The 17,039-nt window shown below is 36.6% G+C and overlaps 1 protein-coding gene across 1 annotated transcript in view; it reads right to left on the bottom strand.

Moving 5' to 3' along the window:
* Positions 1 to 17,039, bottom strand: part of CATSPERE (catsper channel auxiliary subunit epsilon) — a 243,606-nt gene that overhangs the window by 62,668 nt on the left and 163,899 nt on the right. The window contains exons 12-13 of the mRNA XM_027122413.1: positions 3,671 to 3,729; positions 1,498 to 1,573 (exon numbers count right to left, since the gene is read on the bottom strand). Coding sequence (XP_026978214.1) covers positions 1,498 to 1,573; positions 3,671 to 3,729 — 135 coding nt within the window. The remainder of the gene's footprint in view (positions 1 to 1,497; positions 1,574 to 3,670; positions 3,730 to 17,039) is intronic.

The following is a 17,039-nucleotide window of genomic DNA, read 5'->3' on the forward strand; positions in this document are numbered from 1 at the left end:
TTAAGCTGGGTAGGCAGCATGGTGGATAAACAGGGGGAGTGGTCAGTATGTACCTGCAGGCAATTTCCTGGGGAAGCAGTGTGTGTCAGCAGTGCTCAAGGATGGATCACGTTTGCCTCAGTTCAAGGCTCCCTTTAAATTCATGGAACCTTGGGACTTCCCTGGTGGTCCAGTGGCTAAGACTATGTGCTCCCAGTGTAGGGGGCCTGGGTTTGGTCTCTGGTCAGGGAACTAGATCCCACATGTTGCAACTAAGAGTTCCCATGCCGCAACTGAAAAGATCCCACATGCAATGAAGATCCTGCACGCATCGATGAAGATCCTGTGTGTTGCAACTGAGACCTGGTGCAGCCAAATAAATACATTTAAATTCATGGAACCTTGCCCTGGTAGGAAGAGGTTCTTGGTGCTGGGGTCCTGAAGAGCAGGGACTATGTCTCATTTAACTTTGAATTCTTCATGTAGGTATTCCCCATTGTGCTATGCCTGATATATAGTGGGCGCTCAATATATGTTTATTGATTATTAGTTGGAATGAGAAGGAATAAAGAGAGGAGGCATCCCTCAGTGTGGAACAAAGACTCAAAGGAGGTGGTGGTGGGTGATTGCCTGAACACCCCACTGCTATATCACATTGCTGTGCTTTTGTATATGCCTCTTCCTGCTCAACTTCTACTTACTCTTCAACAATCATTTTACACATCACCTTCTTTTCACCTTTCCCCTCCCAATCAAAATTGCTTACTTTGTTCTCTGGGCTATTTGGTAACTGTATATCTCACATTCTTTTACACTAGTTTATGTTTTCCCCTTTGGAAGAGACTCTTTTCATCTTTGTAACTCCCATTACTTAGCACACAGACTGAAACATAGAAACGTGGTAGGCACACAATAAAATTTTTTGAATGAAGAAATGATCCAATTTTTTTTTTTTTTTTTTGCTGTACACGGGCCTCTCACTGTTGTGGCCTCTCCCGTTGTGGAGCACAGGCTCCGGACGCGCAGGCTCAGTGGCCATGGCTCACGGGCCCAGCCGCTCCGTGGCATGTGGGACCTTCCCAGACCGGGGCACGAACTCGCATCCCCTGCATTGGAGGGCGGACTCTCAACCACTGCGCCACCAGGGAAGCCCGATCCAATTTTTAAAATAAATAAACATAGCATAAATATGGATATGACTGGCAGTCTTCTCTGACAAACCATATCCAACTTTAGCTGTTCTTATTAATTTCAGTTTTCCTCTACACAATTTTATTTATGTTCAAAAACTAATAATTTTACATCTTTGTAAGCATTTATATTCCGATGGTAAACTCATGGAGGGCAGTAATCTAACCTTTTCCAAAGTAAAATTATGCTCTCTCTACAGTGAAACATTACAAAATGTTGCTACATATTAGGGGGAGTGGTATTGAATGGAGTTAATATGTACTATTTAGTTTTACCACCCATGTATTATTGAAGTAAAATTTTCCGTTTTCTACCAATGTCACTTACCTTTTGGGAGACTGGACACGTTTTTGCATGTTCACTAGGTCTAATGTGAACAAGCAGAAGACCTGTGTTCTGGTATCTAGGAGAAACAACACGTACAGGAGATTATAGAATCACAAGGGAGGTAGCCATGAGTGTGCCTTTGTGCAGAACAGATGAAAAGTCCCATTAATATGTTGTGATTGAACTGCCACCTCCCCCCCCCCCCCACTCATGAGGAATTCTAGAGGCCTGGTGGTGGTTGTGGTGACGGTTCGCAGTTTCTGCTAAGATGCATTGTGGTCATATCCTAAAGTCACTCCCAACTCATGGTATCCCATATTTTAGCCAGCATAGGATAGGCACAAAAGGAAATAAAAATGAGTTTCTATCAGCATTTCAAGCCCTCTGTTTCATTCACACCCTCAGTCTCCTGAGGATGGGGCTTTGCTGCTGACATCTTGCCCTGCTTCCTGACAGTATTACAAGGCCGTAGCCATTGCACAGTTTCCTTCTCTAGCCTCTACAGATTTTTTCCTCCTATTGATAATGCTTTTGGAACAATAGATATTAAGTTATGAAGTTAGTTTTCTGAGCCACATTATGCTGCATAATATGATCTGACTGGAAGCAAAAGAGAGATCAGACATAATGCCTTTGTAGATTATGAAATGCAAGTGAATAATTTTGTGCTCAGGCAAAATAGGAAGGCTCAAAAATTACAGAAGAAAAAAAATCGAAAGTATTATTCCTTCCCTGCCCCTAGTAAGGTTTTTACTTTTTGAAAAATTTGGGAAAAAAACCCCACAAACACACTAACCACAAACAAATGTTCTTTTCCTTCCAATATTCATTATATTTTAATATTTATCATATATTAGATATAAAATGTACTAAATAAGTGAGGATACAAATAGCACATTTTTATATTTTTAAATCACTGTACCATATTTCATCAACTCTAAGATACATTTTTTATTTCCTTTAACACCTTTGAAAACAGGAAGCATCTTATAATTATGCCAGCTATGGCTTTTTTCCCCAAATTGATGGAAACTTTGAGTTGATATATTCAGTAATATAGTATAGATCTGTAAGAAAAGGACACCAAAGTAAATATTGCATCTTCAATTTTCTACATAATTTTACTTATAGGTAGATTTTTATTTTTTTTTCTGCCATGGCTGATTTCAAAGCTTTTGGTATTTTTTCTCAAGTCTCGGACTGACCTAAAGTATCCTGGGCAATTTGATATATATTGTACAGCAACAGAATTCTGAGTAAATATCCACAAAACCAACAATATCCAAAGGAACCCACAACATTAGAAGAATCAAGAGAAAAGTTGGTGAGTTAGGGAGGAAGGGATGTATTGAGCCTCTCTTGACTACTGTGTCTAAAGTAGCATTTTTCCTTACACTTCCTGGTCACTCTCTACTGCTTCTTTCTGCTTTATTTTTCTTAATAGCACTTATAATTATTTGGGACCATCTTGTTTATTTACTTGATTACTTGTTTCTTCTCTTCTCTCACTAGAGATATGTCTCACGACAACAGTACTCTATCTTTCTTGTTCACCATGTGTTTTGAGCACCTAGAGTGCTTGGCATGGAGTGGGTATTCAAACTCATGTGGAGTAGCAGCCTAAAGAAAAATGAACTTTTCCTTAGAAGAACAATGCTATCTTTCCAGAAAACATATTGAGTCGGGACATAATGATAACCTAATGCCTTAAGATACAATTCCATGTTGGTTACCTTCCTCCAGAAATTAAGTGTTTAGGTGCTACCTTATTCCAAGATTCAGAGATGGTGTTTTATCTGACTCTACTCATAATTAAAGACTTTTTGGGATTAGAGTTCTAGTTTTTGCTTAAGGATAATATGTAAAGACTTCGGGATGGGAATGAATGATAAAAGGTGCTCAAAAATTATTGAATTCAGAAATAGCCTGGTGTTTTTTGCACCTTCAGTTGGATGAATAGCACCATCAGATAGGTCATGTTTTCATTTAATTAAAGGAGTATTTTACATTTTTATACAGAATACCATTTTCACATCTTTCCAGACATTTAAAGGAATTTGAAATCTGGATATTTAAAAGGATATGAGGTCATTTAAATAAAAGAATACATATAAATCAGTAACCTGAGTAGCATATTTAATATTGAGTAGGCTCTTTTAAAAGTCTTACTTACTGCAACTTGAAATAATCATCTACTGCCTCATAATTTATATTCTGAGAAAATGTTATTGTCTGAAAAAGAAAATAAAAAAGTTTATGTAAAGTAGGAAAATTGGGAATGGGGACAATGGATACTTTCAAGACAGGTTTAAATCTTTCTTTAGGTAAGAAAAATAATATATTTAGCACTTTTTTTCCTAATTTCTTTTCTTTTCTATCTCAGAAACGTCAATTATGTAGATATTAGATTTACTTTGTTACATTTCCTTATTTTACTTTTAATTTTATATTTTCATAGTTCTTTTATTTATACTGCTTCTCTCTCCCCCCTCATTTGACTTTTGTTGCAATATTCTTATTTTAAATTTATATCAGCATAGCAAACTTTTCACTTTCTTCTGTTTTCTAATAACCTGTCTCTGGACCTTTTAATTTCTTCTTTGATGTTTTCAAATCACTATAAAATCATATTGTCTGTAATTTTTGAGACTATGGGGAATTATTTGCCAGAATCTTTCTTCTGTTGTTTTTGAGTAATTTCTTAAAATGCCCATTTGCCTTTTGCATATTTCTTGCTATTTTCCTCCCTCCAGGCCATGTTTCATCTCAATTTGCAGAATTCTGTATGGTTGCGATTATCTCAGGGTAAAGCCATTTACAGAACATATATGATTATAGAGGCAGAAAATTATAAACCCCACATTTTTTTTTTTTTTCGGTACGCGGGCCTCTCACTGTTGTGGCCTCTACCGTTGAGGAGCACAGGCTCCGGACGTGCAGGCTCAGCGGCCATGGCTCACGGGCTCAGCCATTCCGCAGCACGTGGGATCTTCGCGGACCAGGGCACGAACCTGTGTCCCCTGCATCGGCAGGCGGATTCTCAACCACTGTGCCACCAGGGAAGTCCCAAACCCCACATTTTTAGAGTATGGTAGCTAGCTACAATTTCTATACCCCTAAATTACTTTTTTGGTAGTTCTTTGTTATATATATAAATATATATAAACATATGTACAACTATTCTATATATAAATATATATTTATAATATAAATATTCTATATATAAATATGCTATATATCTCTAGATCTTTATATATAATATAAATATATGTATATATGTGTGTGTGTGTGTGTATATATATATATATATATTGATCTCCAGAGAGAGATCAATTGTGAGGATTGGCTAATCTGTTGTGATGAGAACAGAGACTCTGTGGCTCTAAAACTCCTTAGTAAAAAGTTTTATTTCCAAAACAAAGTTTATTTACTCGTATGCTGGATGCTAAGTGGTATGACATAAAATATGCAATCTTTTATGATAAAGTTGAAGGCTGTGAAAGTCATCACATTAAAAATAAATCTAGTTTCATGTTCAAGGAAAGGAACTATCAAATTTACAACTGTATTCTCTTGTATGCCATGCTTTTCTTCATATGTAATCTTAAAAATAACTTTACAAGAAATTTGCCAGAGACAGAAATGAATGAACAATAAAGATGACAGTTAAAAACTCATGGGGAAAGAGACAAATCACAAGCACTGAAATTGAAACTGTGATTAAAAATCTTCCAACAAACAAAAGTTCATGACCAGATGGCTTCACAGGTGAATTCTATCAAACATTTAGAGAAGAGCTAACACCTATCCTTCTCAAGCTCTTCCAAAATATAGCAGAGGGAGGAACACTCCCAAACACATTCTACGAGGCCACCATCACCCTGATGCCAAAACCAGACAAAGATGTCACAAACAAAGAAAATTACAGGCAAACAACACTGATGAATATAGATGCAGAAATCCTCAACAAAATACTAGCAAACAGAATCCAACAGCACATTGAAAGGTTCATACACCATGATCAAGTGGGTTTTATCCCAGGAATGCAAGGATTCTTTAATATACACAAATCAATCAGTGTTATAAACCATATTAAAAAACTGAAGGAGAAAAACCATATGATCACCTCAATAGATGCAGAAAAAGATTTCAACAAAATTCAACACCCAATTATGATAAAAACCCTCCAGAAAGTAGGCATAGAGGGAACTTACCTCAATGTAATAAAGGCCATATAGGACAAGCCCACAGGCAACATTGTCCTCAATGGTGAAAAACTGAAACTATTTCCACTAAGATCAGGAACAAGACAAGGTGACCCCCATCACCACTTTTATTCAACATAGTTTTGGAATTTTTAGCCACAGCAATTAGAGAAGAAAAATAAATAAAAGGAATACAAATCAGAAAAGAAGAAGTAAAACTGTCACTGTTTGCAGATGACATGATACTATACATAGAGAATCCTAAAGATGCTACCAGAAAACTACTAGAGCTAATCAATGAATTTGTTAAGTAGCAGGATATAAAATTAAGGCACAGAAATCTCTTGCATTCCTATACAGTAATGATGAAAAACCTGAAAAAGAAATTAAGGAAACACTCCCATTTACCATTGCAACAAAAAGAATAAAATACCTAGGAATAAATATACCTAAGGAAACAAAAGACCTGTATGCAGAAAACTATAAGACACTGATGAAAGAAATTAAAGATGATACAAAACAGATGGAGGGATATACCATGTTCTTGGGTTGGAGAATCAACATTGTGAAAATGACTCTACTACCCAAATCAATCTATAGATTCAGTGTAATCCTCATCAAATTAGCAATGGCATTTTTCACAGAACTAGAACAAAAAATATCACAATTTGTATGGAAATACAAAAGATCCCGAATAGCCAAAGCAATCTTGAGAAAGAAATATGGAACTGGAGGAATCAGGCTCCCTGACTTCAGACTATACTACAAAGTGACAGTAATCAAGACAGTGTGGTACTGGCACAAAAACAGAACTATAGATCAATGGAACAAACAGAAAGCCCAGAGATAAACCCATGCACCTGTGGTCACATAAGCTACAACAAAGGAGGCAAGAATACACAATGGAAAAAAGACAGTCTCTTCAATACGTGGTGCTGGGAAAACTGGACAGCTACATGTAAAAGAATGAAATTAGAACACTCCCTAACACCATACACAAAATAAACTCAAAATGGGTTAAAGACCTAAATGTAAGACCAGACACTATAAAACTCTTAGAGGAAAACATAGGCAGAACACTTTATGACATAAATCACAGCAAGATCCTGTCTGACCCACCTCCTAGAGAAATGGAAATAAAACCAAAAATAAACAAATGGGACCTAATGAAACTTAAAAGCTTTTGCACAGCAAAGGAAACCATAAACAAGACGAAAAGACAACCCTCAGAATGGGAGAAAATATTTGCAAATGAAGCAACTGACAAAGGATTAATCTCCAAAATATACAAGCAGCTCATGCAGCTCAATATCAAAAAAACAAATAACCACATCCAAAATTGGACAGAAGACCTAAACAGACCTTTCTCCAAAGAAGATATACAAATTGTCAACAAACACATGAAAGGATGCTCAACATCACTAATCATTAAAGAAATGCAAATCAAAACTACAGTGAGGTATCACCTCACACCAGTCAGAATGGCCATCATCAAAACATCTACAAACAATAAATGTTGAAGAGGGTGCGGAGAAAAGGGAACCCTCTTGCACTGTTGGTGGGAATGTAAATTGATATAGCCACTATGGAGAACAGTATGGAGGTTTCTTAAAAAACTAAAAATAGAACTACCATACGACCCAGCAATCCCATTACTGGGCATATACCCTGAGAAAACCATAATTCAAAAAGAGTCATGTGGGAATAAAGATGCAGACCTACTGGAGAATGGATGTGAGGACATGGGGAGGGGGAAGGGTAAGCTGGGACAAAGTGAGAGAGTGGTAGTGTATATATGGACATATATACACTGCCAAATGTAAAATAGATAGCTAGTGGGAAGCAGCCACATAGCACAGGGAGATCCGCTTAATGCTTTGTGACCAGCTAGAAGGGTGGGATAGGGAGGGTGTGAGGGAGAGAAATGCAAGAGGGAAGAGATATTTGGATATATGTATATGTATAATTGATTCACTTTGTTATAAAGCAGAAACTAACACAGCATTGTAAAGCAATTATACTCCAATAAAAATGTTTAAAAAAACAACAACAAAAAACAAAACAAAAAGAGTCATGTACCACAATGTTCATTGCAGCTCTATTTACAGTAGCCAGGATATGGATGCAGCCTAAGTGTCCATCGACAGATGAATGGATAAAGAAGATGTGGCACATATATACAATGGAATATTACTCAGCCATATAAAGAAACGAAATTGAGTTATTTGTAGTGAGGTGGATGGACCTAGAGTCTGTCATACAGAATGAAGTAAGTCAGAAAGAGAAAAACAAATACCTTATGCTAACACCTATATATGGAATCTAAAAAAATTTAAAAATGGTTCTGAAGAAACTAGGGGCAGGACAGGAATAAAGATGCAGATGTAGAGAATGGACTTGACACAGGGAAGGGGAACGGTAAACTGAGACGAAGTGAGAGAGTGGCATGGACATATGTCCACTACCAAATGTAAAATGGATAGCTAGTGGGAAGCAGCCACATAGCACAGGGAGATTAGCTTGGTGTTTTGTGTCCACCTAGGGGGTGGAATAGGGAGGGTGGGATAGAGACACAAGAGGGAGGAGATATGGGGATATATGTATATGTATAGCTGATTCACTTTGTTATACAGCCGAAACTAATTCACCATTGCAAAGCAATTATACTCCAATAAAGATGTTTAAAAAAAAAGACTCATGGGGAATAGATTGCGAAAGTTTAACATATGATTAATCAGCATTACAGAAGAAGAGAAGATAGAGAAGAGGCATAGACAATATTTGCAAGATACCTGATGAATACAGTGATTTAGAGATGTATGAGGCCCAAGAAATCCCAAACAAAGAAAGAAGTAAAGAAACCTGCATTTAGACACCTCATAGTGAAAGTGAAGAAAGCAAAGAGTAAAATCTTAAAAGCAGCCAGAGGGATAGGTGTTAAAATTTCAAGTGACTTCTCAATGGCCACAATGGAAGCCAAAAACCAATAGAATAATATTTTTATTGCGGTTTAAGAAAATCATCACCAAACTAGATTTCTATATCTGGAGAAAATATTTTTCAAGAACAAAAATGAAATATAGATGTTTTCAGATGAACAAAAATTGAGTATATAATCACCAGTAGCCTCTCACTAAAAGAAATGTTAAGGAATGTACCTAAATCAGAAGGAAAGGAATACAAGATGCAAGCACCTCTGATAAAAAGGAAAAAAGATAAAGATAGGGTAAATACACATTGCTGTATAAAATAGTAATAATACTGCCTAATAGTGAATCTATGAATTCAATTACCTGTGAGCTGGGGAAAGAACAAAGTATTTACTTAAATTTAGTCTTGTATAAATTAAACATTCAGGTTATAATTTCAAAGGAAAACTGACTAGAAATACAAACAGAATGTATAACTGTTGAACCAGTGGAAGGGGGAAAATGGAATGATAAAAAGTATGAAACTAAACCTAAAGAGGCAAGAAACTAGAGGAAAAAACATGGAAAGAATGGGAAAATAAAAGTACAAAGCAAGATGGAAAGCAAAACCTCAAATATATTATTAATTGCAATAAGGGTAAATAGACTAAATGTTCCAATTAAAGGACAAAGATTTTCAGACTAGACAAAAATAACAAAAATTTAAAAACTCAAATATATGGTACTTATAGGAAACATAGCTAAAACATAAGGCAATAGAAAGATTGAAATTAAAAGGGTAGAAATTGTATGGAAATATTAAGTCAAAGAAAACCTGATATGGCTATATTAAATATGAAACAAAATAGACTTGAAAGCAAAAAGTATTACTACAGAGAAAGATCATCATTTCATAATTAAAGTTTCAATTCATCAAGAAGAGAATTTAAAAACTTGAATGCATCTAATAATATGTTTTCAAATATATAAAGTAAAAATTGGCAATCAGATTGAAAATGATACCAGATGAAAATCTGGATCTTCACAAAAAATGAAGAGCACTGGAAATGATAAATATGTGTATAAATATAAAAGGCCTTTTTATTATTTAAATCTCTTTTAAAAGATAACTGATTATTTAGAGCAACAATAATAGCAATTCATTGTAAGGTTTATAAAATATGTAGAAGTAAAAGGTATGGCAACAATAGTACAAAAGCTATGTGAGGAATATAGAAGTATACTGCTATAAGGTTATTATACTATAAATGAAATTATACAATATTGAGGGCAAACAGATAAGTTACAGATGTGTACAATAAACCCTACAGCATCCAATAAAAAACCAAAATGAATAAGGAATAGCTAAAAAAGCCAACAAAGATGCAAAATGGAATCATATAAAAATAATCAAAAAGAAGGCAGAGAAAGTGGAAAAAAAATTAAAAACAGAAGGGACAAATAGAAAACAAATAGTTAAATGGTAGATTTAAACCCAACAATACCCCCCCCAAAATCACATTGAATGTACCCAATAAAAAGGCAAAAATGTTCAGAATAGATAAACAAGTAAGATCCAACTTAAAAGAAATTGAAAGACACAAATGATTTTCCATACTAAAAGGATGGGAAAAAAAGATATTTTGTGCTAACATTAATCTAAAGAAGGCTGGAATGGCTATATTAATATCACACAAAGTAGATTTCAGAGCAAAAATTATCTCCAGAGTAAAAGGCATCATGTTTTAAAGTGCACATGAAACACTTACCAAAATAGACCGTATTTATAGCTATAAAACAATTCTCTATAAATTTAAAGGGATTCAAATAAAAAATATCTTTTCCTAATATAATAGTATTTATTTAGAAATCAGTAACAGAGAGCTATCTGGAAAATCACTGTCCTTCTATATAACCCATAGGTCAAAGAAGAAATCACAAAGAAAATGAGAAAGTATTTTGAACTGAATGACAATGAAACCACAAAATATCAAAATTTGGGTATAGAGCTAAAGCAGTTCTTTTTTTTTAAATTGTGGTAACATTGGTTTATAACATTATATGTTTCATGTATACATTATGAAAAATAGACTTCTGTATACACTACAGCATGTTCGCCACCAAAAGTTTAGTTTCTATCTGCCAGTGTACAGTTGACCACCTTTACCCATTTTGCCCTCCCCCTACACATCTTCCTCTCTGGTAACTCTAATCTGTTCTCTGTATCTATGTTTAGTTTGGTTTGGTTGTTTATTTTAGGTTTTTAAATATATATATTCCACATGTAAGTGAAATCATATGGTATTTGTCTTTCTCTATCTGATTCATTTCGCATAATATCCTCAAGCTCCATTCATATTGTCCTAAATGGCAACATTTCTCCTTTTTTCATGGCTGAGCAGTATTTTATTGTTTATACATGTTTTTTTCCCACGGTTTTTCATGGTGCTTGATGAGTTTTTTCTCTGCCTGAGAATTTGAAGTAGTGAACACCAAACAACTCTCTTCTTTAGGTAGAGCTTTTTTTTTTTTAACTTGATTTTGACAATTTGATAGATTGATAGATTGGTAATTACGGCCCTTTTTTGGTAGGTGGTGCTATTGCACAAGTTTTTGGTTTTTCTAACGTGAGCTGCCCCTGGCTGTGTTTAAGAATCGGCATTTTCCACCCACCTCTGCCTCTCCTGGAGGTGTCACCCTATGCCCTAGTTGTCACTGCTTGTGCCTCCAGGGTCACTGGTGCCTTGCTGTTGCTGCTGGTCTTGCTGCTGTTGCTGGTGTTGCCACCTGGAGCCCTGCGTTGGTGTGGCCTCCACTAAGTCTGGAGTTGCCTGAGTTATAGGAACTGCTGCTGTGAGAGGAGGGGGAAGAGAGGGAGGTAGCCACAGTCATGGGCACCTCTGCCACATCTGGAGTTGTTGGGTTGTGGGGCACTGCTTCTGTGGATGGTGGAAGGCTCGAGTGGCAGGTACCTCTGTAGCTGGAGAGACAGGGTCACAAGGCATGCTGCTGCTGCTAGCCATTTCCCTGTGGCATTTCCCTGTGGCAGTGGGCACTGCTGTAGCAAGAAGGTCGGAGTCATGTGTGCCACCTCACCTTTGCAACCAGCAGACTCAGCCACTGCAGCTGGAGGTTGGGATTACTGGTATAGCCTCTGCTCTTCCTCCAGTCCACCTCCTCTATGTGTTCCAGTCCACCCATGTTTAGATGTACACATGTGTGTCCTGATGTGTTGGACAGAGGCACCTTTGTTGAGTTATGGATTTTTACTGGTTGTAAATTGAAGGGGAGAGACAAAGAGAGTGTCTCATGCCACTATGATGTTGATGTCACTCCTCTAACTAAAGTAGTTATTAGAGAAAAATTTATAGCATTAAAGTCCACATTAGAAAAGAAGAAAGGTCTTAAGTGAATGACTTAAGCTTCCATATTCAGAAACTGTAAGAAGAGAAACAAATTAAACCCAAAGTAAGTGGCAGAAAGGAAACAATAAAAAATAAATAATTTTGGGACTTCCCTCATGGTACAGTGGATAAAACTCCACGCTCCCAATGCAGGGGGCCCGCCTTCAATCTCTGGTCAGGGAACTAGCTTCAATGTGCATGCTGCAACTAAGAGCTCGTATGCCACAACTAAGGAGCCCGCCTGCCACAACTAAGACCCAGTGCAACCAAATAAATAAATAAATCAATATTTAAAAAAAAGAAGCTCAAGGAGTGGTGCTGCAAGATTAAAAAAAATTATCAATAAAATCAAAAGTAGAAAATCATTACAGAAAATCAATAAAACCAAAAGCTGATTCTTTGAGAAAATCAATACAGTTGTTAAGCTCCAGCCAGGCTGACTGGGTGAAAAGGAAAGAAGAAACAAATTACCAATATCAAGAATGAGAAATTGGATATCACTACAAATTCTACAGACACTAAAAGGATAATAAGGAGATATTATGAATACCTTGTGCCTATAAATTTGACAAGATAGATGAAATGGACAATTCCTTGAAAGATAAAAACTACTAAAATTCGCTCAAGAATAAGCAGATAACCCAAATATCCCTATATCAATTTAAAAGATTGAAGTTGTAATTAAAAACATACAAAAAACACCAGGTCAAGAGGTCTTCACTGGTGAATTCTACCAAATATTAAAGAAGAAATAGTACAATTTATACATCAATTTTTCTATAAAATAGAGAAGAAGGACCTCTCCCCAAAACATCTTAAGAGGTCAGCATTGTTGATACCATAACCAGAAAAAGACATTACAGGAAAACTATAGACTAATAACTGTCATGAACTAATAACCCACATGAAGCAAAACTTCTTAACAATAGTTTAGCAAATTGAATCCAATGTTATATGAGGATAAAACATTATGACCAAGTGGGATTATTCTAGCAGTGAAAATAAATTATTGGAATTCACCATATTAACAGATTAAAAAACATGATCATTTCAATAGATGCTGAAAAAGCATTTTATGGAATCCAATATCTATAAATGACAGAAACTCAGCAAACTAGGAGTAGAGGGGACCTTCATCATCCTAGTAAAGGGCATATATTAAAACCCTCAAGGTAACATCATACTTAATTGTGAAAGACTGAATAATTTCTTTCTGATTGAGAACAAGGCAAAGATCTCCACTCTCATTTCTTCTAATCACCACTGCACTGGAGGCTCAAGATGGTGCAAAAAAGAAAGGAAACGAAAGTCACATATATTGGAAAGGAAAACTGTTTGTGTACACAGATGACATGATCACCTATGTAGAAACTAGGGAATTTACAAAAAAGTCTACTTGAAATAGTTTAGCAAAGCTGTGGGATACATCATTGATACATAAAATAAATTATATTACTATATACTAGCAATGAACAATCAGAATGATACCATTTATAATAGCACCAAAATATGAAATACTTTAAGAATATGAAATACTTAGGGATAATCTGACCAAAAAATGGACAAACTTGTACACTAAAAAGAATATATTTGGAGTACTTACACAACATGATTTCAAGAATTATAAAGGTACAGTAATCAAGATATTGTGTTATTGACATCAAGATAGACATATAAGTTAATGGAACAGAATTCAGAAATAGATTCCCACATATATGGCCAGTTGATTTTTTACAAATGTGCCAAGGCAATTCAATGGGGGAAGGATAGTCTTTTCAACAAACGCTGTTGGAAGAGCTGGTTTCGGATTAAAAAAAGAAAAGTATCTTGACCTTTACCTCACAGTGCATGCAAACATTAATTTGAAGTAGATCATAGACCTTAAAGTAAGAGCTACAACTATAAAACTTCTAGAAGGAAAAATGAGGAAAGCTTAGTGACCTTGAGTTTGGAAAGATTTCTTAATTACAACCCAAAGTAAAACTATAAAAGAGAAAAGCAATAAATTGGACTTCATCAAAATAAATAAAACACATTTTCAGACATTGTTTTGAAAATGAAAACACAAGCCACAGACTAGGAGAAAATATTTGCAAAACACATATCCAACAATGAATTTATATCTAGAGTTTATAAAAAACTCTTACTACTTAATTATAAGAAGACAATCCCTTAAAGCTGGGCTTACAAGTTGAACAGACACTTCACCAGAGAAGATCTACAAATAGAAAATAAGCACTTGAAAGAGTGCTCAGTATCATTAGTTATTAGAAAAGCATCAGGGAAATGTTAATTAAAACCACAATGAGATATCACTATATATTAACTAAAATAGCTAAAATCAAAAAGTCCAAAACAAAACAATAACAACAACAAAACCAAAACACAGATCACACCAACAGTTAGCAAAAATGTGTGAAGCAAGTAAAACTACCAGTGGCGGGGCTTCCCTGGTAGTGCAGTGGTTGGGAGTCTGCCTGCCGGTGCGGGGGACGCGAGTTTGGGCCCTCGTCTGGGAGGATCCCACATGCCGCGGAGCGGCTGGGCCCGTGCGTCACAGCTGCTGAGCCTGCGCTCTAGAGCCTGCGAGCCACAGCTGCTGGGCGTGTGTGCCGCAGCTACTGAGGCCCGCATGCCTGGAGCCCGCACACCACGGCGAGGAGTAGCCCCCGCTCGCTGCAACTAGAGAGGGCCGTGCACAGCAGCGGAGACCCAACGCAGACAAAAATAAGTAATAATAATAATAAAAAAGACTGATATTGCTTTTAAAAAAAACACTACTGGTGGCAATGTAGAATGGTACAAAAAATTTGGAATACAAATTAGCAGTTTATAAAAAATTAAACATACATCTACTTATGATCCAGCCAGTCTGTTCCTATGTATTTACTCAGGAGAAATGAAAGCATAGGTCAACACAAAGAGTTGTACACAAGTGTTCATAGCCATTTTACTTGTAATATCCCTAAACTGGAATCAATCTAAATGTTCATAAACAAATATGGTTAGACAAATTGTGGTGTATCCATATCATGGAATATTACTCAACAACAAAAGGGAGCAAACTATTAATGACCACAATGTAATAGATAAACCACAAAATGATTATACTGAAAGAAAGCAGAAAACATATTGTATGGTTCCATTTATGTAAAATTCTAGAAAAAGTAAACTAACCTATACTGCTGGCAGTCAGATCAGTGGTTGCCTAGCAATGGGGAATAGAAGGAGGAATGGATTACTAAGGAGCATGAGGAAATTTTGGGGGTGATGGACATGTACATTTGTTTGATTTTGGCTATTATTTCATGGGTATATACATATGTCAAATTGTACACTTCAATGTATGCATTTTATTATATACCAATCACATCAATAAAGCTCTTTAAAAAGACAATTTTAGAGAATGAAAAAAAAATTCAATGAGAAAAAGGCACACAACCTAATAGAAAAAGTGACAAAAATTGGAATTTCACAGAAATGGGAATCCAGAAGCCAATAAATATATGAAAAATTATTCAACCTCATTAATAAGAAGAGACCAGCAAACAAAATATAATACACACACATTCATTAGGCAAAAATTAAAGTTTGACTGTACCAGTTATTGGCAAGTATATTAGTTTGCTAGGGTTGTCATATCAAAATACCACAGACTGGGTGGCTTAGACAACAGAAGTTTGTTTTCTCATAGTTTTGGAAACTGGAAAGTCTAAGATCAAGGTGCCAGCAGATAGATCTCATTCTGAGGCCTCTTCTCTTGGTTTACAGGTGACTGCCATCTTGCTGTATGCTGACATGACCTCCTTTGTGCATGCAGGAAGAGAGAGAAAGAGACAAGCTCTCTGGTGCCTCTTCTTATAATGACACTAATCCCATTAGACTAGGGCCCACCTTCACAAACTCATCTAATCCTAATTATCTTTCAAAGTCCCCATCTCCAATACCATCACTTTGGAAGTTAGGGCTTCAACATATGAATTTGGGGGGACACAAACATTTAGCCCATAACTGCAATGATGTGGAGCAGCAGGATCTTTCAAACAGTGTTGGGGGTGTAAATTGTTTTAACTGTTAAAGTTCACCCTACACATACTCTATGTGCTGGTTATTAACCTATTGTCTTTCGGCTCCAAACCCACTATTCTATACGCAGCATTTTTTTTTTTTTTTTTTTTGGCGGTATGCGGGCCTCTCACTGCTGTGGCCTCTCCCGTTGCGGAGCACAGGCTCCAGACGCACAGGCTCAGCGGCCATGGCTCATGGGCCCAGCCGCTCCGCGGCATGTGGGATCTTCCCAGACCGGGACACGAACCGGCGTCCCCTGCATTGGCAGGCAGACTCTCAACCACTGCACCACCAGGGAAGCCCTATAAGCAGCTTTTTGGTGCAGGGTTTGAGATTCTGCAAATCACATTTTCCTTTGTTAGTTGGCTCTCTTTTAGATATTGCAAATACGGGGTACTGGAGAGCATCTAGAAGATAAGGATAGGAGAAAATATGCTACTTCTTGTTTTTCTCATTATTCCTGTCAGTGTCAACCTGGCAACTCTTCATCCTGGCAGTAGCAGTTGGTAAAGGAACTGACAAGTGAGAAACACACTCCCAGAACAAGCTTCTCTCATGACCCCCCTTTGAGGTACAAGCACTAGCTGGCTGGCACCTGTTTCAGAGACTAGAGTTTCAGCAGCACCAGCACCAGTCATATTGCCCCCTTCTCAGCGATCTGGGTCCCAGATCTTTGGAGTCCCTTCCTTGGAGCTTCTGAGATGACATACCAGGTGAGCAGTACCCTCTCCTTCAAGGTGTGGGTTCTAGGTCTGTGGAACACTTCCCCTAACTTTCTAGTTTGTAATAACCCAAATTTCTTCCCTCTGTTCCCTCTACTCTAGCCCTAGAGGTGGAACAGTCACTTCTTGTAGTTACTAGCTCTGTGTAATCTCAGTGTTCCTTTTTTTCTTTTCATTTCTCTCATATACCCAGTTCTACTAATTCCCTATATTGATTTACCTCTGTTAAGACAA

The sequence above is a fragment of the Aethalodelphis obliquidens genome, unplaced genomic scaffold, assembly GCF_003676395.1.
Source record: "Aethalodelphis obliquidens isolate GAN/ISIS:26980383/991018 unplaced genomic scaffold, ASM367639v1 scaffold24, whole genome shotgun sequence".
Taxonomy (NCBI): Eukaryota; Metazoa; Chordata; class Mammalia; order Artiodactyla; family Delphinidae; genus Aethalodelphis; species Aethalodelphis obliquidens.